The sequence below is a fragment of the Chenopodium album genome, chromosome 2 (assembly GCF_948465745.1).
Source record: "Chenopodium album chromosome 2, dcCheAlbu1.1, whole genome shotgun sequence".
In the NCBI taxonomy this organism is placed as follows: domain Eukaryota; kingdom Viridiplantae; phylum Streptophyta; class Magnoliopsida; order Caryophyllales; family Amaranthaceae; genus Chenopodium; species Chenopodium album.
In genome coordinates this window covers 76,527,638-76,552,545 of record NC_137835.1, presented here as the reverse complement: position 1 = coordinate 76,552,545, position 24,908 = coordinate 76,527,638, and the positions used below count along the sequence as shown (strand labels likewise).

Genomic DNA, 24,908 nt, shown 5'->3' with positions numbered 1-24,908 from the left:
AAGATGGCCAAAATACTTTCAACAAGTGTCTTCTAAAACAATGACTTCTTTTTTAGTTGTAGTGGGAAGCCAAATCTTGAATGTGTTAATATTTATTATGCTTTATATTTTCATATGCCTAGATACCCGTTCAAGATTTACTCATTAGGAGTAAATCTTGAATAGTCCCCGTTTGGGACTGTTCTTGGAATTGTATTCTCACTTAGGATGTAAATGGATGCTTGTTTTTCGGAAGTAAAGGTAATTTTGTGTTAGCATTCCCTAATGTGTTCTCGGGGTACATATGTAATTAAGAAATTAATTACATCGTGTACTTTGAGAACCATAGGGAAATGCTGCCGAAATTTCCTTAGAGCCGAAAAATGGTCAACCATTTGCTAGTGAGAATACACTTCCAAGGATGGGTTAGGTTGGAGTGATAAGGACCTTTGGAATCATGCATTTGGAATGTGTTGATATGTGATGTTGAATATAATTTGTTTCTTGGGTTTTAATCATACATTTTTAGAAATGGACCGTCGTTGGATGTATAGTGGTTCTCGAACCACACCTGAATACTTAGCCGGGGTCAAAGAGTTCTGTAGAATCGCAGTGCAACACCAATGGAGTACACTCGTTGAACAAAGGCTAACCAAAGCAAGACCTATTTTCTGCCCTTGTCGTGATTGTAACAATGTGAAGAGGTGGGAAGACATTAAGAAAATAGAGGACCATTTGATTATTCGTGGGTTTATGCCAGACTACAGTATTTGGTATTGGCATGGTGAAAAATTTCCTCCCGCGGATAATTCTTCTATTAACGATAATGAAGCTGATGAGAGAGAGCCGAATGGTTTTGATGATAATGAAGTGGGTTTTAATGATGATGTTGAGGAAGACAGGATAGAAGAGATGATAGACGGGTTAGGCGATCATGTTAATGAAGATTCTCATATATATGAGAATGTGTCGAAAGCAGCTGAGACACCGTTGTATCCTGGTTGTTCTAAGTATTCCAAGCTTTCTGGGATTTTAACTTTATATAACTTGAAAGCAAAGAGCGGGTGGACCAACACTAGTTTCACTTTGTTGTTGGAAACCCTCTCTGATATGTTTCCAGAAGGAAATGACATTCCTAAGTCGACTTACTATGCAAAGAAGTTGATGTGTCCATTGGGTTTAGAGTACACCAAGATCCATGCATGTCCTAATGATTGTGTGCTATATCGAAAGGAGAATGCAAAATTGGATGCTTGCCCAAAGTGTGGTGTGTCACGATACAAGCGAGAGGGCTTAAATAAGGATCCCTTGAAGTGGCCACCAGCTAAGGTAGTATGGTATCTTCCTATAATACCAAGGTTGAAGCGCCTGTTCTTAATTAAGGATGAAGCAAAGAAGTTGGTTTGGCATGAAAATGAGAGGAAGAAGGATGGGTTGATCAGACACCAAGCTGATTCGTTGCAATGGAAACACATTGACAAGACATTTCCAGAATTCGGGAAGGAGCCGAGGAACATAAGACTAGCATTAAGTATGGATGGGATGAATCCATTTAGCACTCTTAGTAGTCAACATAGTACATGGCCTGTTCTTCTGTCAATATACAATCTACCTCCTTGGTTGTGCATGAAGCGCAAGTACATCATGTTATCACTTCTAATCCCAGGTCCTAAACAACCTGGCCATGAGATAGATGTTTATTTGGAGCCCCTTATTGACGATTTGAAACTGTTGTGGGATGAAGGTGTTGTGACATTTGATGCTCTTTCGGGTACAAGTTTCAGATTAAGAGCCATGGTGTTTTGTACTATTAATGACTTTCCTGCATATGGAAATTTGTCAGGGTACGAAGTCAGAGGACAAAAACCATGCCCTATTTGTGAGGATGACATGCAAATTACACGCTTGAAGCGTTGGGGGAAGAATGTGTACATGCATACCAGACGATCACTTCGTCGAAATCACCCATAAAGGAAGATGAGACAACAATTCGACGGGCATGTTGAGAAGGGAGTGAGTCGTGAGCCATTGACAGGAATTGAAGTGTATGAGAAAATTAAAAATGTTAAGACAATCTTCGGTAAGATGCACAGAGAGATACCGAAGAAGGGTGTGTTGTGGAAAAAAGTGTCTAAGTTGTGGGATCTGCCTTATTGGAAGCACTTGTCGGTTCGACATTGTCTTGATGTTATGCACATTGAAAAAAATGTTTGTGAGGCACTAATTGGGACTTTGTTGAATATCAAAGGAAAGACAAAGGATGGTGTTAATGTGCGTAGAGACATGAAGGAAGCCAAAATTCGACCTAAGTTATGGGCTGAGGAAAATGAAGCAACGAAAAAAGCATTTTTGCCCCATGCGTGTTATACATTGTCTAGAGAAGAAAAAAGGATCTTTTGTGAGTGTTTGAAAGGAATCAAGGTGCCGATAGGGTATTCGTCGAACTTAAGGCGTTTTGTTTCTACTACTTATAAGAAAGTTGTTGGTATGAAGTCCCATGATTGTCATGTGATGATGCAAGTGTTCATGCCAATTGCACTCCGAGGCCTTTTGCCAAAACATGTTAGGCATGCTATTGTGAAGCTTTGCTTGTTTTTCAATGCAATTTGCAGTAAGGTGATAGATCCAAAAACACTCGACGATATGGAATATGATATTGTTGAAACATTATGCAAATTCGAGATGTATTTTCCTCCTTCCTTTTTTGACATAATGACTCACCTTGTTATGCACTTGCCTCGTGAGATAAAGGAGTGTGGTCCTGTATTTATGCGTTGCATGTACCCTTATGAGAGGCAAATGGGTACTTTGGCAGATAAGGCAAAGAACAGAGCAAATCCTTAAGGGAGCATCGTGAAAGGGTTCATAGCAGAGGAAGCAGGGAACTATTGTTCAGTGTTTTTAGCTAAGGCTAAAGAAATTGGGATTCCGACTTCTCGTCACGAGGGAAGACTTCAAGGAAAGGGTACAGTAGGTCGGAAATTGGTTAAACCTCCACTTGATCGATATAAGAAAGCCCACCGATTTGTGCTACAAAACCTATCTGCAGTTCATCCATATATTGAAAAACATCTTCGTGAGTTGAAAATTCACAATCCCAGGATCAGCTCCTATGCGTTGATGCAGGAGCATAATCGCCACTTTGTTGAGTGGTTTGAAGGCCAAGTGAAGCTTGAATTGAGTAGAGATGAGAATGTTTCTGAAACGATCAAGTGGCTTTCACGAGGTCCACAACCACTTGTGTATACTTATGAGGGTTACGATATCAATGGATTTACTTTTGCCACTTGTCGTCAAGATGAAAAAAGTGTGCAACAAAATAGTGGTGTTGTCGTGGTTGCATCTTCTACTGAATACTCAAGTTCTAGGGATACAAGGCCAGTTGAAGCTACACAGGCATATTACGGTGTCATTCAAGAAATCTGGGAGTTGGATTATGTTGATTTCACAATTCCTTTATTTCGTTGCACATGGGCTGATAACCGTCGTGGTATGAAAACCGATGAGTTATTTGGATTCACCTTGGTTGACTCTAGTCGTTATACTGATGGTGAAGAGCCTTTTGTATTAGCCTCACAATCGAAACAAGTATTCTACATCAAGGATAATATAGATCCGCAATGGCGTGTTGTAGTTGAAGGCAAGAGAAAAATTGTGGGTGTGGAAGATGTTGTGGATGAAGAAGAGTATGACCAATTTGATGACATCCCGCCTATAACAATGGGAGTGCAACCTCTACAAGAAGGGGAAGATATTGTTGGTGATGTAGAGTATGATCGTGAGGAAGGGTTAGTGGTTCCTATACCTACAACCAAGGTTTGTGTTATTGTATTCCTTTAACAATAGTATTTTTTTGCAATTAATATTGAATTTATTAAATTGGTATATATCTAAATCATTAATTTCTTTATTGTATAGTATTTACATTAATATGATTTTATTGTTATGATTTTGATTCTATTCTTGTTAATTTCATTCTTTGTGTAGGTGTAGGCATACTACAATGGAAGAAAACCGAGATGATCATGATGGACAGGAACAATCTGGTGACATGGATGCCTCCACTTCCCAAGTAAAATCTTCTACAAAAAAGGGACGAGGCCCGTCCAAATCAGTCCAAACAATTACACCCATGTTCCTCGAATTTGATGAGTTTGACATGCCTATTGGAAAGTGGGAATCTGCTTATGGGAAGCAAATTGGTAATTGTGCTCAAAGAGTTAACATTAATGTGAAGGGATATCCGAAGTATGATAAAGTTCAAAAGCAAAACTTGTGGGAGGAGAGTAAGGTAATTACGATATAAATATGGTTTATTGCTCTAAATTTAACGATACTTATAATTAATTATGAATATTAACATTCTCTAATTTTGTAGCGGAAGTTCCACATTGATGATCCCAAGGGTAGTAAAGAGAAGAAGTTCCATGAAGCTGTTGGTGCTAGATTTAGGAAGCACAAGTCTTGGTTAGTTTCACGATTCATTACTAAGGAAACTGCACCTCTCCCTGACTCACCAAGTGCAAACATTAAGCCCTGGGAGCTTTATGAAGGTTACATCACAGAAGAGCAATGGAAAGAGTTTGAGACATATTGCAATACAGATGAATTTAAGGTGTGTAAGATATTATGAAAGTATTTTTCACATATATACTTTATTTCAACTACAATACTACTTACAATAGCTTTCCATTTTGTAACAGGCTCTGAGTGAAAAAGGCAAGAAAAATGCAAAGAATAATAAGCATCGCCACCATCTAGGCTCCAAGAGTTATGAGAGGGCTCGAGTTGATTGGAGTAAGACCAATAGAATTCCAGCAGAATCTTCAACCTCAAGCACCACAGAGTCCACAACAAGCTGTGTAATGAGTGAAAAGCTTAAAAATCGGTCTCTTTATTGGATTTTGGCCCGTCAAACTCGTAATGCAGATGGATCGTGGGCTATAGACCCGAAGAATGCCGAAACCCAGCAAATAGCCAATGCTATTGTAAGTGTTGTTCTAAGTAACCAAGTATAGTTTTTTTTTCAGTTACTTGTTTATACTTTTGAGCTGATAAGTGATCAGGCCTTTTCTGTTTATTGCTCATTTCCTGCATTGTTTAATGGGATGCCTTTTCTGTTTATTGCTCATTTCCTGCTTCCTGCGTTGTTTAATGGGATTTGCTAAAATTGAGGCCTTTTCTGATCAGTTCTAATCAGTCCTGATCAGTTCCGATCAGTTCTGAAATTACAGTTCTGATCAGTTCCGATCAGTTCTGAAATTACAGTTCTGATCAGTTCCGATCAGTTCTGATCATTTTCTATGTAATGGGCAGCAAGTTCTATTACATTAGACAACAGCTCGTCATCTGCAATCGGCTTTGTCTTCAATTTTGTCTGTCTTCATGGTTGTCCTCGATCGTAATTTGTTTGAGAAATTTTTTTGGAATAGGAAGCTAATTTCTGAACATTGTAGAACACGCTGAGATTTTTCTTCTATTATTTTACTGGCCATCATATTTACTGGGCCAATTAACCAAACTTTTCAAACAAGTAATGATTTAGCATCTAGGTGATGGTAATATTGAGAATTTTAAGGGTAATAATGAGGTCCTAATCTGTCCTATATGTGGTTCATTTGATGTACTTAGAGGTACTTCTATTTAACTAAAAAATTGATATCCTATTGACCCCTAAATTCATTACAGAAAGAAGAGAAGAGGGGAGTAGATAAACAATTAAACATGACAGATGACACTAGATTAAAGATGCAATAGAAAAATCAGTAACAAAATGACTGCCCATTAAGAAAAGAAAAGAAAAGGAAAGATGAAAAGGAAGGGGAAGTGAACAAAAAAACAGCCCCATTTGCTATGTCTATGTTGACAAAACAAAGGTGGACCCTCAGATCTCTTATTTAAGTAAGTAGGCTTTTCTCTTATTAGTATTTTATTAAGTTATAAGCCACTCTTATCAAAGTCTTGTTTACTCAACAACCTTCATATCCCCATTTCTCTCGAACCATATATATAGAGATATATATATAAAGAGAGATCAGGTGTTAGATATACTTGTAAGCTATATATCTTCTTGTTTGTTTATACACTAAACTACACTAACAATATATACATCCTCAAATTATCACATACATATAATATACCAATCTAGTTAGCTATACTATCTTCTTAATAGTTGAAATCATGAGGCCTACTTTGTTGTTGGTATTTCTTGTGGCCTTACATCTTCTACTTTGTGGAGCTTATGGTATGTACACTCTACGATATGATTCCAAACTATATTATCATTGTTTATTAATCCGCGTATTTTTTTTGTTTTTTTTGTTTTTTTTTTCTTCACAATTCTGGAAGATGCGCTGCAGTAATACAATGCGCTGAAATTTCAGTTCCGATCAGTTCTGAAATTTCAGTTCTGATCACTTCCGATCAGTTCTGAAATTTCAGTTCCGATGACTTTCGATCAGTTCTGAAATTTCAGTTCTGATCAGTTCTAAAATTTCAGTTCTGATCAGTTCCGATCACTGAAATTTCAGTTCCGATCAGTTCTGAAATTTCAGTTCCAATCAGTTCTGAAATTTCAGTTCCGATCAGTTCTGAAATTTCAGAATCTGAAATTTCAGTTCCAATCAGTTCTGAAATTTCAGTTCTGAGATTTCAGTTTCATCCTAAATTAGGTGTGTTTTGATTTTGGTTGATGTACATTCAACCTACTGTTTTGATATCTTTTTTTTTCAATTCAGGTTCTGCCATATCTTATATATGTTTTTTTTTTAATAGTTGGAAAACTTGCAAAAGAATGATGAAGGAAACAATTCAAGTGATGTTATTGGTATGGATGCCCTCGACAAGGCTTTAGGAAAAAGGGATCACCGCGGGCATGTAAAAGCACTAGGAAGGTGTGGGGTTGGAGTTAGTCACACACAAGTATTTGGGAAGGGATACAAAAAGAGTAAATCATCCGGCCAAGGTGGATGCTCATTAGAAGAGTTAGAATCAATGAAAGCTACCCTAACTCAAGAATTTGAGGCGAGGCTAGAAGAAAAGGTTGAAGAGAAGCTTCAAGAGAGGATCGAAGAGAGGATCGAAGAGAGGATCGAAGAGAGGACCAAAGAGAGGTTGGAACAACGGGTGGCAATGGAGGTGAAAGTGTATCTCGCCAATTTACTACCACATATGACCGGTGACGTGGAGGCATTTCAAGGAATGCAAGTGATGACGAACATGGAGGCAAAACAAAGCCCTCGTGTAATAGAGGTATATGTCTTTAACTAATACTAAAGATATGACTTTACATGGTTAACATGTATAATATTGATCGAGTTTTTTGTAATATGTAGGTAGCCACTAAATGTCGCTTAGCATTGAAAGATGAGTACAATCAAAATTTAGTGGTTGTGGCAGATGGAACGGTATATCCTGTTACCGGTGAAGTTACGCACAACCTGAAGATGTTACCTGATCATTACAGGGTTAGTGTGGACAACCCTTATCCCGACTGTGCCCTCCTCGATATACCGGTACCGTCTCCCGATGGTGTGACTAAGTTGGGAAAAGCCAAGTCTTCCTTTGTACTATGGCCTATAGACATGGTTTTTTTTTGAAGAAGAGGTATATTCTCCTACTATTAACATTAAATCCCATCATTTTTGTATACTTTATCTAGACTAATATTCACCTATTTGTAAAGGTTTCACCATCGCCCAAAAAGAAGCATAGATCTCGCCAAAGCAAAGAAGGGGACGATAGTTGTGGTGTGAAATCAAGGCAATCTACCATCAAACCCACAAAATTCCTACCACTTGAAGATAAAATTGTCGATACTTTTGGCGAGGGATGTGAGTTGTTGTATTGGTTAATGAATTCTGATGATGCAAAGTATGATACAACATCGGTACTTTTAAAGGCCTCAATGTTTAATTTTGATAGCGACAAACAGATTTGGGTAACCGCTACCGATGTACGTGAATTTCTAAGAGGATCGTGGACTAATGTTTCGTTGATTCATGTTTATATCATGTAGGTTACTTAATCTTCCTTTACTTTGGTTCTTATATTCACTATAATAATATTTTTAATGCTATAATGCTGAATTTTTTGTTTTCTATGTCTTTATCATGTAGGTATTTAGTAGACAACTTCATCGACCTTTTCAACAGGACTGAGATCACATTCTTTTGTCCTCAACTCATTTCTGAATCTTCAATTGAGAATGATTACCTTGAAACTTATACATATGTGAAGAATACATTTTTGCATGAAGTAAGAAAGACGGGTAAACGTTGCAAATTCATCGTGGCTCCATATGTCGCAAGGTTCGAAATATGTTTTTTATATTGCCACTAAACTTAATCATATAAATGATATGTTTTTCACCAATTTTCCAATACTCTAACTTGTGTTTTTCTCTTAAATGATGTAGTGGTCATTGGGTTCTTGTGGTGGTCGATCTACAATTAGGTTTAGCTTATGAGTTTGACTCTATGAAGCTACCTAAAGAAAATCCCCGAAAATTGAAAATTGCCGAGATTATGATGACGTGAGCCACAACCTTGAAATTATGCCCTAGTTTCTATATCATTTTTGTATGTGGTGTTGTAGATTATTTTGTTCTAAGTGTTAGAATATATATTATTTTTGTAGGGCTTATAAATTATATCGGGCGAATCTCACAGGGAGTGAATTGAAATCACAAAGGCAAAAATTGAAATTCATACAAATGGAGGTAAATACACTACTCACCCCATATTGTTATACATTGTTCACTTTGAAAACAAAATTTTTAACTATTTGTTATAAATACTAGTGTGCTCAACAACAAGGAGGCGTTGAATGTGGCTACTACATTATGAGATACATGTATGAGATTGTTACTTCTCACTTGGAGTGCAAAGGTGTCTTAGAAGAGGTTAGTAGTTTTTTTTTTTGCAAATTTTGAAACCTTTTTAGCTCTATACGCTCCCAAGAGTAAGATAATGGTCAATTGTTATTGATTTCAATTCATAAAAACCAAAATATAAGGTAATTAAGGATGTTTAGTGTTATATTGTGTTAATTTGAACCAATACATGAAAGATAGGAAAGGTAGAAGTCCCTTAGGCAATTTTCAAGCCTTTTTGGCTCTATACGCTCCTAAAAGTGAGTAATTGGTCAATTTTCATTGATTTCAATTCATAGAAACCAAAATATAAGGTAATTAAGGATGTTATGTGTTATATTGTGTTAATTTGAACAAATACTTGAAAGATGGGAAAGGTAGAAGTCCCTTAGACAATTTTGAAGCGTTTTTGGCTCTATAAGCTCCCAAGAGTGAGATAATGGTCAATTTTCATTGATTTCAATTCATAAAAACGAAAATATAAGGTAATTAAGGATGTTTAGTATTATATTGTGTTAATTTGAACCAATACATGAAAGATGGAAAGGTAGAAGTCCCTTAGGAAATTTTGAAGCCTTTTTGGCTCTATACGCTCCTAGAAGTGAGTAAATGGTTACTTTTTATTGATTTCAATTCATAGAAACCAAAATATAAGGTAATTAAGGATGTTTTGTATTAAATACTTGAAAGATGGGAAAGGTAGAAGTCCCTTAGACAATTTTGAAGCGTTTTTGGCTCTATAAGCTCCCAAGAGTGAGATAATGGTCAATTTTCATTGATTTCAATTCATAAAAACCAAAATATAAGGTAATTAAGGATGTTTAGTATTATATTGTGTTAATTTGAACCAATACATGAAAGATGAAAAAGGTAAAAGTCCCTTAGGCAATTTTGAAGCCTTTTTGGCTCTATACGCTCCTAGAAGTGAGTAAATGGTTACTTTTCATTGATTTCAATTCATAGAAACCAAAATATAAGGTAATTAAGGATGTTTTGTATTATATTGTGTTAATTTGAACAAATACTTGAAAGATGGGAAAGGTAGAAGGCCCTTAGGCAATTTTGAAGCGTTTTGGGCTCTATATGTCCCAAGAGTGAGATAGTGGTCAATTATCATTGATTTCAATTCATAGAAACCAAAAAATAAGATAATTAAGGATGTTATGTGTTACATTGTGTTAATTTGAACCAATACTTGAAATATGGGAAAGATAGAAGTCCTTTAGCACAATTTTGAAGCCTTTTTGGCTCTATACGCTCCCAAAAGTGAGTAAATGTTAACTTTTTATTGATTTCAACTCATAGAAATCAAAATATAAGTCAATTAAGGATGTTATGTGTTTTGTTTCTATATTATGAGTTTTATTTCTATAATTTGGTTCATCACATTTATTCTAATGATTGTTTTTATTATGGATTGTTTTTATTTTGTAACCACTTTCATATGGTTTTTTTTTTCAATAGGATTTTTGTCCAAGGACCGCCCCGTATGATGTTGACGAGTTGAATGTGGTTCGAGAACAATGGGCGCAATACTTTAGAAGTAAATATTTATTGAATGCTTAACTATTAGCTTAGGTAGAACAACGTAATATTTTTAGTGTTGTTGTATATTTTGGATAAATTTATACAAGTTTTTATTTGTAATGTGTTACTACTTCAGTTTTTATATTACGTCGTATTAATTTTTACGAAAGATTGTTCGGTATAATTGCTTTTTACAGGAACATGTATATTATAACAGGTTTTAATTAATATATATTAATTATATATAAATACATGCTGTCGAAATTAAATAAAATGAAAATTTAATTTAATAACTATTTGTAACGGGCAGCAAAATTGTCAGTTACAAATAACCAGTTATTCGTAACGGGCACTTTTGTTGCCCGTTACAAATAAGTGTTAAATTATATACAATAAAACTCTATTCGTAACGGACATTTAAGATGTCAGTTACGAATAATCACTTATTCGTAACGGGCGGTTTATGTGCCCGTTACGAATAAGGACTTATTTTAATACAAAAAAAATTTATTCGTAACTGACATTTCAGATGTCCGTTACGAATAACCCATTATTCGTAACTGACATTTCAGATGTCCGTTACGAATAACCCATTACATTTAAAATGTCCGTTACGAATAATGGGTTATTCGTAACGGACATCTAAAATGTCAGTTACGAATAATGGGTTATTCGTAACGGACATCTGAAATGTCAGTTACGAATAATGGGTTATTCGTAACGGACATCTGAAATGTCAGTTACGAATAATGAGTTATTCGTAACGGACATTTGAAATGTCCGTTACGAATAACCCATTATTCATAACGGACAGTGCCCGTTACGAATAACAATGGCCATCCGTAACGGCCGCATACGTAACGGACGCTGCCCGTTACGGATGACCCTTTTTTTCCCGTTACGGATGAGGATTTTTCCACTAGTGATTACATTTTCAAGGTGAGTAAACTCTTTACTGATTACAACTCTTGTAACTCTTGGTTGAATAATTAATCATCACATGTTTAATTATTTCCCTTTGCTTCAAGGTTCTAAACTCTTTAGGTAACCTTGTTGAGCATAACCAATTAAAAGTGTAAAATTTGTTTTACCCCCACTCCCCTAAGATATAATATGACACTCAGCTTTGGCATGACCCATCATAAATATCAAAGGCTTCATCGGGTTTTTAATTGGAAAAGCAATCTCAATATTACTGGGACCTAGATTTATTATGTTGTGATTATTTAGTGAACTCTAGCGCATAATCAATCAACATAAATAAAATCTAACATGCATAATCTAATAATGCAATAAATCATGACATAGTATGGCCCCTTAGTCCTAAGAAAACTAGAAATGAAAAAGCTCCCACTTGAATCATCATGGATCTCCATCCACCTAGCTCCTTTGGGCCTTCACTTCATGGGCTTCTTTGGACCAATATTATTTAAATAACTATTCTATTTACTTTAAATAAAAGTTACAAAAATACTTAACGGTACGCAGACCGTATTTAGATTACAAAAATACATCACGATGCGGAGATCGTATTTAAGAATCTATGGGCCATACCAGCCTATATATAGCAACATAATATCATATATTATAAAAGTGCCATATAATAAATCACTCAACATGCTTGTCTAAACTACAACATCGAATGTTCATAATAAAGTCAACGCATTTCCTAAAATATCTTATATTTTAATCATAATTAGATAATATCATACTTCCTCCGTTCTTTTATTATTGCACCATAAGGGTTTGACACAAATTTTTTGGTAGTGGAAAAAAGGATGAGAGAGAAAGGTAGAAATACCAAGTTGCCCTTGTGATTATATGCACAAAATAAAAGTAAGGGTTGAAAAACAAGGGTATATTAGGTATTTATAGTGTGAACACATCAATTTCTTTTCCTAAAATGGATATGGTGCAATAAATGTGAAACTTCCTTAAAAGGTAAGTGGTGCGATATTAAAAAAACGGAGGAAGTATATTATTCATGACCGTTTATAAAATATCATATATTTAATTTAGTCATGAGATAGAATCAAATCATATTTTAATTTAGAAAGATAAATCATATTTAATCTTTCATGATTATCCTAACAAATTTAGGAGATTCTATCATAATTACTAGCCAATCAAATAATTTTAAAATCAATTATATCCTAATCTAATTATGGGATAATCACATTATTTAAATCAATTATTATCCTTTTGGAATATGCTAGGAATATCCTTATCAATCTTATCCAAAATTAACCACTTTAATTAGGATAATTACCAATTTAACAACTTTAAATATGGATAATATCAAATATAACAACTTTTGAATATTTGATTTTATCCAAATAAAACCAATTTTATCTTTTAAAATAAAAGATCATATTTTCAAAATATTCTATCTTATCAAAAATAAAACTAATTTTATCCCAAAATAATTCACAATTATCTTGAAATAATTTTTAAATAAGATAATTTAAATTATTTTTTTTTTGAAATACCGCAAGCCACCACCGCCGGCCACCGTGGTTGGCTGCCATAACAGCAGCCACTGCCGCAAGGCAGCAGCGGGCAGCTGCTCTGGCAGCCGTGGCAGCAGCCGTGCAACGCTTGCACGCTGCTGCCCACAGCCACCCCTGACCGCTTGCCCTCCCTCCCTCCCTCTCGGACTGCCACCTGGTCGGCAGCCGCCGTGGCTGCGCCACCCAGCCGCGGTTGCCGACCACCTAAAACAATTTTTTTTTGTGTTTTAATTTAATTAAAATAACACTTATCATAATTAAATTAAATCAGTCCATATATAAGATTACAATTAAATCACATTCAACTTTAAAATTAGGGTTCTTCATAAAATTAATCTCAATTTAATTCTAACTTTTAAAACTAAATTGATCATCATACATAAAACATTTTTATGCATAAATCAATCCGATTAAAATTATGAATCATAAAATAAATCGAATTAAATCAAAATCAAGCACAAAAATCATATATTAGGGCTAGGATTTTCGAAAAATTCGAAATTTAGGGTTATGGGGTTCGAAATTTTAAAATTAGGGCTAAAATTCGGTCTCTTCATGGCTATTTTGAGCATAATTAAATCACATTTAATCGATTCCAAAAGTTTAATCACATTAAATATAATAATTGAACTATAATTAAATTAATTTCTCCCTCTTAATTGATTATAAAATTAACGCGGACATCAAATAATCGTATTATTATGATATAGCGCGTTCATGCAAGAGGCTAACTAATACCTGTAGACACCTAAAAATGTCTCCCCAAAACCAAACCCGATGATAAATAACCTTTCACCGCCACTATTGGTCAGGTTTAGTATTTAATCCCGAGAGTGCTTAAAAAATCGTATCTTATTAAGTTCTTGTTTTTGAAAGGTCTATGGATCAGTCTTGGTGTTTGGTAAAGGCATAGTTTTAATTTGTTAATTAATTTTAAGCCCAAACCTTTTTATTTTATTATTTTATTATTTTTGGCCCAAATATTTTATTTATTTTTGTTATTTTCTTATTTTTAGCTCGAATAATAAAAGTCAGAAAAAAAGCCCGAAATTATCAATCGGCACTTAAAAAAGCCGAAAGAAATTAGGGTTAAAAATGAATTTAGACGGAAAAGTGAACTGGAACTGACCGTGTTACGGTCAAGCTTGACCGTGTCACGGAAACTCTTCCCGTCTGACGGTGGGACTTCCCGTGACACGGGAGGTCTGCCGTGACACGGGAAGTTCCGTGTCCTTTTCGTGTAAACCCTTAACGCGTTTTCCGTTCCGTTTTCTAAAAATTTCCCGCGACACTCCAAAACTGACCGTGTCACGGGAACTTGTACCGTCTGACGGTACAGTCTAACCGTGTCACGGTACAGTCTGACCGTGTCACGGGATGCATTTTTAGGGTTTTTATCATTTTAGGGTTCCGTGTGCTCCCTCAGCACATTTCCCTATAAATACCCCCTCATTTCTGATGAACGGGGGACGAGAATTCGATTATTCTTATTTTTCTCTCTTTTATGCTATTAACCTAAACACTAGCCTACCCTTTTCACTTCAAAATTCCTTCTTCAAGCACTCAAAGGAGTCCATATTTTACTCGAGGTTCTGTCCTTAAACCAAGGCGTGAAAGGTAGAATCGTTTGAGGGTTTGGCCCCAAAATCAACTTTATTTTATTTAATTTAATTTAGTCATTGCTTTATTATTTTCTTGAAGTTACTAACTCGTTTATTATTTTGTAGTTGCAAACAAACAGATTCAAAGTAAGGATCATGCTCTTTTTATTATTATTGTTTTTCTAACGATTTTTATGTTGTTGGAATTATGATTAAATTGGTTTTTATGTTGATATTGATTCTATTATTTATTTTGATCACCATATTGCATGTTTAAAGGGAATATGTAATTGAAAATCACGCCTAATAAGATAATTTGGACAACCGGTTTAGGTTCCTTTTTAATCTTATTATTAATTGAAGTGATCACCAAATATTTAGAATTATGTGTGCATTAATTTTAAACCAATTTAGTTAAATAATAGTTTGGAGCAAATTGAATATTTTATTGTATGCCTTTGAGATCACAGGAATGCTTTTCAATATAAGAATCGAGTAGAGGCCAATACGGGCGAATGTGACTCCATGACTCACTTCGTACCATCATCCCCGATCCTCCTTTCGTGATTCCGAACCATATGGAGTTAGTAATCTCATGGATTATGAATGGGGTGTAACCTTCACGGGTCAATCGTTGTTGCCTATCGTTGTCCCTTATCGTGGTTGCCTTTTTATGATCCGTGGACGGTTTACAAGTTCCTTAAAAACTTGTTGGCGGCTCCCTACTTTATTTGTCCCTAATCGTTGTCCCTAATCGTAATGTCAATTCCCACTTCCTATGAGTGCCAAGCATATTCACAACATGCTTTTAACGTAGGCGCACTTCGAACGACGCCTACAATACCACTGTAGGATTTTATAGGTACTACGCAGCGGAAATAACATGAATCATATTCAAACAAGTACCATTCCCAAAATCGCATGCATAACACACAAGACACATAATCATACCTTTGACGCGTGAATTCCACGAAGCTATTCGACGGGCAAATCAGGGAGAGAATAGAGCCCCAAGCATTGCTCCTCTACTTAGTCCACAAGATTCGAACGAGCCGTCCACCAATACTAGATTGGTCGAGTGATTGAGGAAAACCGCGATCACCACCTTTATGGACAGCCGACCACCGCACGAACCACCACGAGACACCACCGGCGCCAATAAGGAGGAGGAGAGCCGTGTGAGAGAGAGGACTTTGAGAGGGGTTGGGTTTCGTGTTTGCTAATTAGGGTTTGATCACACTGATCAGTTAATTGTTTACTGTACTTGTAAACCTAGGCACCTAGTCTATTTATAATCTCATTATAATTAGACTAGGGCAGTGAGGGCACAAAGCCCAAAACTCTCTTGTCCACTCCATATGGCCGACCACCTAGAGTGATGAGGCCCATGATGGGCCTCGTCCTCTAATGCTCGATCTAGCCCCTTTATGTGACCTTATAGAATCCGTCCAATTGGGCTTTGGGCTATTTTACTAGTCCAAAGATCGTTAGTACCTCTAGCTATGGCAAAACGACGACCCAAATGTACGAACTTAATTATCTCCATAATTTGATCCATTTATATATCTAGTAATTGCACACGACGAAGACATAACTCCTTCATACTCTTCCCTACTTTTACTCTTAGTAGTTTAGTTATCCTTCAATTACAATATTTTGGTTACTTAATAATTTAGATTATAATAACTAATTAGGAATAGAAAGACTTGTTTCCCTGTGGATTCGACCCTACTTCCCTATCTGCATTAGCTATAGGATTTAGGAATTACTTTTGATTGGGTGATACGACTTTAGCCTGTCACCTTCGCCTTTCAATGATCCTATGACGATCCAATTTTTACACTTGTAATATTAGGGAGCAGATTAACCACAGGTTCTTATACATGTAGCATCCGTATCTAGGTGGTGGGATCTTGATTGGAGTGTTGGTTGCTTTTCTTATTTTTATTGCTGTTTACTTTTGAAGTTACTTAAACTCAATTTTACTTTCATATTACTTCTATTGGTTTGAGTTTTGAATAAGGGCCTTAATGGTTCCAAGTTGTAAGATTTAATTTGGTTTTGAAACTTATTTATAACTGATTTAGTTTTTCCGCTGCTATTTTCTGATATAGCCTTAACGTTTGAACACGTGGCGGTAGCAAGCCAGTAATTCTCTTGAATATTGTTCAGAATTCGCACAGGTTTAAAGAGAGAACTATTGGGGTGTTACAGGGCCGACAACAACATCAGCCGTTGGAGGTGGCGCCAACCACCCTCCCTTTCCCCCTTGTGTTTGCGTGTGTTTTGTAAAAAAATTAATTCTTTTTGTTTTTAATCCTAAATCTAATTATTGTCCTTGGGTTTTGTGAGGATTTTATGATGTTTGATTATAAGTATGATGTATATAAATTTTCATATTTGGTTTTGATTTTAAAAGCCCTAAATTTCAACCCTTAGATCTCTAAGTTTATGAATATTATTGGTGAAAAAGCCCCAAATTTCGAACCTTAGATATCTCCTAAATAAGAATCTTAAATGACACATGTCACATGTGATTAAAAAAAATTATTATAATACATATAAGAAAATTTATAAAAAAAATAAGTTAACTAAAAAAAAAACTCAAGTGTAAATATCTCACAAAATATTATATAAATTTATAAAAATTAAACTTATATAAATAAAATTAAAATATATGATTTTAATCGTTAGAGATATATGATCTTATCCCACTGTAATAATTTTTTAATAATTAAAAAAATTTAACAACAACAAAAAATCTAAACTAAAACAGGGACACGTGTCAGCTTTGGAGCTAGTGTACCCTATTTTAGTATACACCCTCCGTCCCCGAAAAAACGGCCCATTTGGATTGATTTCGCGGGTATTAAGAAACTTAATTTGCAAGTACAAATGTATGGAAAAACACATGTCAGCAATAATTTGCAATTAATATCTAGAGAGAGAAAGTCCTAGATGTAAGTTTTTATCTTTATCCCATGCCTAATAAACATAAACATGATGTAATAATACACTAATTCATGTGATGCTTTATTAGCCAATAAGATTACGGGGCGTTTGGTAGGAGGAATGGGATTAAGTGGGATAAGAAGGTGGGATAAAAAAAGGTGGAATTAATAGATGAGATAAAGATAAAAATAGTGTATTCCATTGTTTGGTATGAGTTGGGATTGGATTGGAATAACTAATAAAAATACAAAAATACCATTACTATCCTTTCTTCACCCTCTTTTTCTTTCTCTTTCATTAAGGGTAATTATGTCTTTTACCCATTAAATTTAGTCCCCATCCCTTATACCACCCCCTTAGTTACTAATTTAGAGAGATAACTCCCGTTTTTAATCCACATCCTATCCCCCTTCATAATCCCCATCTCTCTAGACAAACAAAAGACTTGTTTAATCCCTCCTCTTTTATCCCTCAAAACAAACACCCCCCTTAAAGTATTGTTTTACAACAACCAATATAATTAAATTATACAAGATTGTCAAACTGACATTTTTAAAAGGAAGGGAAATGAATAGATGTTGGGAAAAACAAATGGGTAAATTTTTTTTCGACTAAAATTAGGCCAAATAGGTGGTTATTTCAGAGACGGAGGGAGTAGTATACAAGTAGATTAACTTGACTTCAATGTTTTTATTTTTTTTTTTTTTAAAACACATTGATTTGACCTCAATATAAAAGCACTTTCTTCCTTTAAAAAAAAAAAAAAAAAACCACTTTCTTACTCGTAAAAAAAAAAAAAAAAAAAAAAAAAACCTCCCAAACTAGTACTGTAAACAAATTCACCGTCTCCCATGCTATTTCATTACTGGCTAATCGCTTGGCACAATCAATAATCAGTTAATCACTTTTTTTTTTTAAATTTTTTTTGACTCTTCATTTTTTCACCGTTACACTTTCGATACTTGTACAAAGACTACCCTAAACATAAAAACCATACTTATAGGAGTATTTTTATAACCTGAAGTTTAAATTTCCAATACATGTAATAAATTACAATTAAATTACTACTCCGTATTATTATTTACATAATAAAATAATACCATATGCTATTCCTCAACCACTATAAATAAGTGCCCCTCACACTTGTTCTCCCTCACCAAATCACCCTTCCATTTTCTTCTTCATCATCCTTTAACCTAACAACTTTTTCTTCTGCTAAAAAAAAAACCCAAAAAAATGTCAGTAGAAGCTTTAGCAACGAATTTCTCATTGCTACCAACAGCATCATACCTTCTTTCAGCACCCATTTTCCTTTCATTTGCAGCATTTCTGTCCCTTTTCACCATATTCCTGTACCCAGGAGGCTTAGCATGGTCTCTTTCCGCTGTTAAAAACAACCGAAGCGGAAACGGTAAGTCCGCTTCGGCTATCCCTGGACCAACCGGGTTACCCCTTGTTGGTCTCGGTCATGTTTTCGCTTCCGAAAAAACTCACCGAATTTTATCCAGTATTGCTACAAGCCTTAAGGCTACGCCTTTGATGGCTTTCTCAGTCGGGTTGACTCGCTTTGTGATAGCGAGTGAACCAGAGACTGCTAAAGAGATTTTGAACAGTTCTGAGTTCGCTGATCGTCCTATTAAGGAGTCGGCTTATGAGCTTCTCTTTAACAGGGCTATGGGCTTCGCTCCCTTCGGCGATTACTGGAGGAATCTCCGTAGGATATCCGCAACATATTTGTTCAGCCCTCGAAGAATCTCCAACTTCGGAGGATTCCGTCAGGAAATTGGTAACAAGATGGTTAGCCAAATTAACACTTTGATGGGTGAAGAAGGTAATGTTGAGATCAAAAATGTATTGCATTTCGGATCGTTGAACAATGTTATGATGAGTGTGTTTGGAAAGAGTTACGATTTCTTTGGAAAGAGAACCGAGGAAGCTGATAACCTTGAGGAATTGGTGAAGGAGGGTTATGAATTGTTGGGAATATTCAATTGGGGTGACCATTTTGCCCCTCTAAGGTGGTTGGATTTACAAGGAGTAAGGAGAAGGTGTAAGAATTTAGTTGGTAAGGTGAACAAGTATGTTGGTAATGTGATTGAAGAACACAGGGCATTGAGGAGTGAGAAGGTTGATGATGATTCAAAGGACTTTGTAGATGTTCTTCTTGATTTGGAAGATGGAGAGAACAAGCTTTCTGACTCTGACATGATTGCTCTTCTTTGGGTATGATTTTCATTTTCGTTAATTTTGTTTTCTACAATTTTTGTTCATGTTAAAGTTGTTCATTATATAACTGTTTATTTTTTGTTTTACATTTGTTCATGTAAATGCTTGAAACGGTATATGTGCCATTTTGTTGGGTTTGGGTCCTTTTTCTTTTGTTTTGTGGGGTCTTTTCTTAAGTTTGATCTTTAATTTTGCCAAAAAGAAATAAAAATAAATAGGTCTTCAATTTCCTTCAATGATGTTAAAGTTGTAGAATTATGTATATTTTCTTTCTTAAATGGGGTAGTATTAGGGCATCTAATTAGTGGGTTCTTTGATCATTATCTTTTTATGCTCAACAATGGAATTCATGTACAATTGATACAGTTTCAACCAACATGCATCTATATGTAACAATTATACAATATTTTATACTAAATATCGTTCGGATGTTTGTTTGTAGGAAATGATCTTCAGAGGAACAGACACAGTGGCAATCCTACTAGAGTGGACTCTAGCAAGGATGGTGGTGCACCCTGACATTCAAGCCAAGGCTCAAGCCGAAATCGACAGCGTAGTCGGAGCCAACAGGCAAGTCGCCGACTCAGACCTCGCCAACCTACCATACCTCCAAGCCATCCTCAAGGAGACATTGAGAGTCCACCCACCAGGCCCACTTCTATCATGGGCTCGTCTTTCCATCCACGACACCCACGTGGGTCCCCACTTCGTCCCAGCCGGAACCACCGCTATGGTCAACATGTACGCCATCACCCACGACGAGAAGATCTGGTCGAACCCCAACGAGTTCAAACCCGAGAGGTTCATGGAGGAGGATGTCCCAATCATGGGTTCAGACCTGAGGCTCGCACCTTTCGGAGCAGGACGTCGTGTCTGCCCCGGAAAGGCAATGGGTATGGCTACTGCTCAGCTGTGGTTGGCTCAGATGCTTCAGAACTTCAAGTGGGTTCCGACCGAGAACGGTGTGGACTTGACCGAGTGTCTCAAGCTTTCAATGGAGATGAAGTCGTCTTTGGTATGCAAGGCTGTTCCTAGGATCTCTGCTTAAATCAACTAGTCTGTTTATGTTATGAAGGTTATGGTATGTGTGTGCTATAATAGCCACGATTAGTAGTTTTAATTATGGACTAACATAAGTGATTTTCTTCATAATTTTGCACATTCGTATATGAAGAAGTATTCACATACTAGGATTTAGCTTGCGAACTAAGTAGTTTCCGAGCTTTTAGGTGGTAGTAGCTTCTTATGTAATGTGTAATCGAAAACCAAAAAATTAATGTTAATTTTCTTTATTTGTGTATGGTTTGGTGTTCTTATTTTTCTGCCTTAATTTTTCTTTGCAATTTTCGCGGCTATTTGAGAAAATAATTCAGTACTTAAAAGTTGTTTGGACACACATATAGACTTAACAATTATGCTTCAGAGCTATAGAAATTCTGAGTTCTGTCTAAATTCTTGTTTGGAGTTCTGATTTATCTGCCTTAATTTTCTTTTATTGATTTTTTCATGCAATTTACGCGGCTATTTGAGGAAATTATTGGTCATTTAGACAGTCAGCCTATATAATTACATGCTTTGGTGTTTAATTATAGATTTAATGTATATTGTATCAAATTAATAGCATAAAAGGAGAGAAAATACTATTGGAGATAAAAATAAGTGGTGGTTTATAGTCATAATAACTAGTAAATGCATATGTCAATGTCATGTTGCAATAAGATTAGAATCACATTCTTTAGCAATCTCTATCACAAATCACTATCTTTTCTAGTTTTTAATGGTGATGAATTTCTGTAGGAAGCACTTAAATGGTTCTGATACATATATAATTTTTCTTAATAAGTTTTCTTTAACTAGATAAAGAATTTCCAAAACTCGAAATTATTAGTACTGAATATACATGTGAGCAACAACTAGTTTTTGTGGTGTAATATTCTCTTGTATGGTCCATTCTCACAAGTCACAACTCACAAGTATCTTATTCCAAAATGTAGCGCAACTAAGGTTCAGTTTTATTGTTTTTGCATCAACATTGCTAGCCTTATAATAGTGATCGAACATTTTCATTTATTTTTTCCATTTTTATAGGACTTTTTTGGAATCCTCGGAGTATTAATGTGTTATCGGAATTTTGAAGAATAATTTTGTTCATCGTTTGGTATAAACTTGTTTAAGCACCATGATCGATCGTGGTGCATCCTATGCATCTTTATTCTTGCATGCTTTGTTGATGCATCCTCATCCTATATTCTGTAAACACAAGGAGCAAAAAAAAAATGGAAATTTATTGTATTAAAAAAAAAAAAAAAAAAAGAGCAGAGATTCCTGGAAATGATAATGAATTAAAGATGCAAAAAAAACCTGGAAATGATTGAAGAATACACAAAGAGTAACACTTTGATAAACATATGGTTCACCTCTTTTCAAGGGATCCAAATTCTTTCTAGAGAATATTTGGTTTTGTTTTTTTAAAAGATTTTATTAAAGTTATTTTCAGTTTGTGCAGTGCTTGTAAAAAAGCCACTCTCCTTTTTCTCTCCCCTTACAGTAAACAAAAGATGCAATTCAGATTTTCTTTTGTTTTCTTGTACACTTGGTGTACTTTTTTTTTTTTTCCCTAAAATATTCACACTATTTTCTTTGCTTCACTTCATATCCTTATATCATATTCCTTATTTACCCTTTCATCACCTAAATCGTGTTCAAGTGGAGAAAAGATACACATACACCGATCTATAAGACTCGTGTTCTTATCCCTTAAACGACCCTAAACGAGTTAAATATGCCACTGCGAGTAGTACATAAATTTACCCTCAAAGAGGTATATGTATCACCGTGTCATTGTGTGTTCTAACCCATAGGGACAAGGACCCTAAGAGTAGTATAGTTGCATATCCGTACAAGTTTATGTACATCCAATTTTTTTACTATAGATGATGCATAAACTTTGGCACATTTATATGTTTATTCTGTAATAATGCTAATGTTGATCCATACGCGTCCTCTTTCACTTTCTACGTGGTATCGATTCTAACCCTCTTAATCGGCTTATAATAATCATGGATTTGGATATCGTACATTGATATTAAGCTTAGATTAAGCATAACATCAAAACTCCATTAACACTAATTAATATAATGGTTTAGGCAAGCATCTGTGGATTGTAGGTACCCCAAATTCTATGTGTCAGATGAGAAGGTTAGGGAATGCATTAATTTAATGTGTATGGAAAAAAAATATTATTCCTTTGACCACTAATGAAGTTATGAAGGGCCCTAAATAATCTTTAGATGTCTCCTACAAGTTATACACTGATAAAAATAACAATAATTCATCAGCTAATGAAATACCTGCAACATTATTCCAGTTTGAAGAATTTTTCTTTTGGATACAACATGCTCTAGGTAGGCTTAAAAGCCAAATAGATTTTTAATGAATGTATTAAATTTTATAGAAGAAGAAAAAAACATTAAATTATGTGTTCAGAAATGATTCTTAAGTAAGCACCTGATGCTTAGGTCTAGGTTTGATGTTAACTGTCTAGATATGCAAATCAATTACTGATTGTTTTAGATTTCGGACAAAGGAAATACATCGATCCATTATTCGTTGTTATATACACTGGATGGTTCGTTGTCAGTTACTGCATTTCTTGCTTCAGTATCTGATTTTAGTTAAATGCAGATGAATTTCTGAATTCAGTAACCTGTGTTGTGTTGCTTGTTAGCATTATAAATATCAAATTTAGAAAGTAATGATATAGCGCGATAGAGCTTAGAATCTCAAGTACATCATGGCTGATTTGTTTAATTTATTGAATATCCTGACAACAAAAACCAATGCCAATCTTAATGTCAAATCCGGGGATTAGGGGAGGCAAATGAATGATGAATGATATTTAATCCTGCAATCAGCCAAAGATCATATAGAAAATTAGCAAAAATTGTATATTATAAAGTTTTTATGATTCTTTGGCTAATATGCTAATAAGCACTATGGGTGGTGAAATAGTCAGGAAACCCCAAAATAGAAGGGACAGAAGTTAGAACCCCTGTTTTCTTATCTTGTTGCTGCAGTGATACAGTACAGATCCTAGCTTGGTTGTCTCAGAAGCAAACAGTATTAGAATAATTGAAATTGAAATCAATGGTGATTAATTAAGTGGTGATTAGTTAATTAATTAAGTTTTACAGGTAGATTATCACTTAATACAGGAATAGTGGGGACCACCATTACAAACCCTAATGCTTTGGCATTAGGAAGCAATGATATTGGTTTAGAGCTCATATCAGTAGGATCAGCAAATTATTAAAAACAATCTGTTGCCTTTAATATTGACACTCCCTGTGTTTGAGTGCCCTTGAAGAAGCATATGACCTTATCATCACTTAACTTTTAGTATATGATTTGGCTACCATGTAGACTCCCTATTTCTTTGTTGGATGCTTCTGCTACATTTTTAATTTCCTCATTATACCTAATTTTATAGACTACGTGTGCCGTTACGTAGTCATCAACGTTTCATCATGATCGTCTACCTCGTCCTCATCACTATGTTATCATTACCACCATCTCGGTTTGTTAAAATATTTGAAGAAAATCTTTTAAAAAGATCACGGGAAGAAAACTGTTAAATATCTACCGTAACTGTTAGTCATCTAATAATCGCTAAATGACAATTGTTCCCCTTTTCCTCGCTAGATAATTATTGTTAGGTGGCTAACAGTTAGCTAGATAGCCTTACTTAAAAAGCGAACCAAACTAGGGGCGCACACCCAGATTGATTCACATCTGTAGTATTTAGTACCTAACATGTTAAAGCAAACTTAACTCCTTATTCATATTTTTCAGGGGTCCCAAAGAAAGTAGACTGGCTTTTCGGCGCTAGGGAGTTTTAAAACCATTAAAGGACTTTCATGGGAAACCTTATATTCTTGCTACCAAAAGATGGTCCATACTAGTAAGTGTATTCTATTCTTGGTTCTCATGATCTAGATGGAATTCACATGGTATTACATGCTCAATTATGCATCCATCTCTTCATTTTTATACCAAGTGCTGCTAATGATGGAGGTTAATGATCACTATTATGATACCAGATTATGAGATGATGTAGATTTTGGCAATCCCATTATCTGCACAAACCCCATTAACATTTCTTTTTTGGAGGCATCTACTCTATATCCTAAATTTTAATGTCTTCAGGACCACTAAGCAAACAACTAATTACTCGACGCACTT

General features: G+C 35.2%; 2 protein-coding genes and 1 long non-coding RNA gene across 3 annotated transcripts; all 3 read left to right on the top strand.

Annotated features, from left to right (window-relative positions):
- The first annotated feature begins 510 nt into the window (after window positions 1–510).
- Window positions 511–1,950, top strand: LOC145576012 (uncharacterized). Its single transcript, XM_081633800.1, has one exon. It carries the CDS (start codon window positions 511–513, stop codon window positions 1,948–1,950), a length of 1,440 nt encoding a protein of 479 aa, XP_081489926.1.
- A 6,594-nt stretch (window positions 1,951–8,544) lies between these two features.
- Window positions 8,545–10,413, top strand: LOC145588142 (uncharacterized). The gene is made up of 3 exons (XR_014101550.1): window positions 8,545–8,698; window positions 8,780–8,881; window positions 10,316–10,413. It is a non-coding gene; the product is annotated as an uncharacterized LOC145588142 (long non-coding RNA).
- A 7,965-nt stretch (window positions 10,414–18,378) lies between these two features.
- On the top strand, window positions 18,379–20,967 carry LOC145588134 (cytochrome P450 78A5-like). Its single transcript, XM_081644781.1, has 2 exons — window positions 18,379–19,664; window positions 20,110–20,967. The coding sequence occupies exons 1-2, from the start codon at window positions 18,678–18,680 to the stop codon at window positions 20,713–20,715; spliced, it is 1,593 nt and encodes a 530-aa protein (XP_081500907.1). The 5' UTR covers window positions 18,379–18,677; the 3' UTR covers window positions 20,716–20,967.
- The last annotated feature ends 3,941 nt before the right edge of the window (window positions 20,968–24,908 follow it).

What these genes read in the sequence shown, in the direction of transcription:
- LOC145588134 (XM_081644781.1), top strand. Translation starts at nt 18,678, where the DNA reads ATGTCAGTAGAAGCTTTAGCAACGAATTTCTCATTGCTACCAACAGCA. An exon ending in ACATGATTGCTCTTCTTTGG is followed by an intron (nt 19,665 to 20,109) that starts GTATGATTTTCA and finishes GTTTGTTTGTAG; the next exon opens with GAAATGATCTTCAGAGGAAC.
- LOC145576012 (XM_081633800.1), top strand. Translation starts at nt 511, where the DNA reads ATGGACCGTCGTTGGATGTATAGTGGTTCTCGAACCACACCTGAATAC.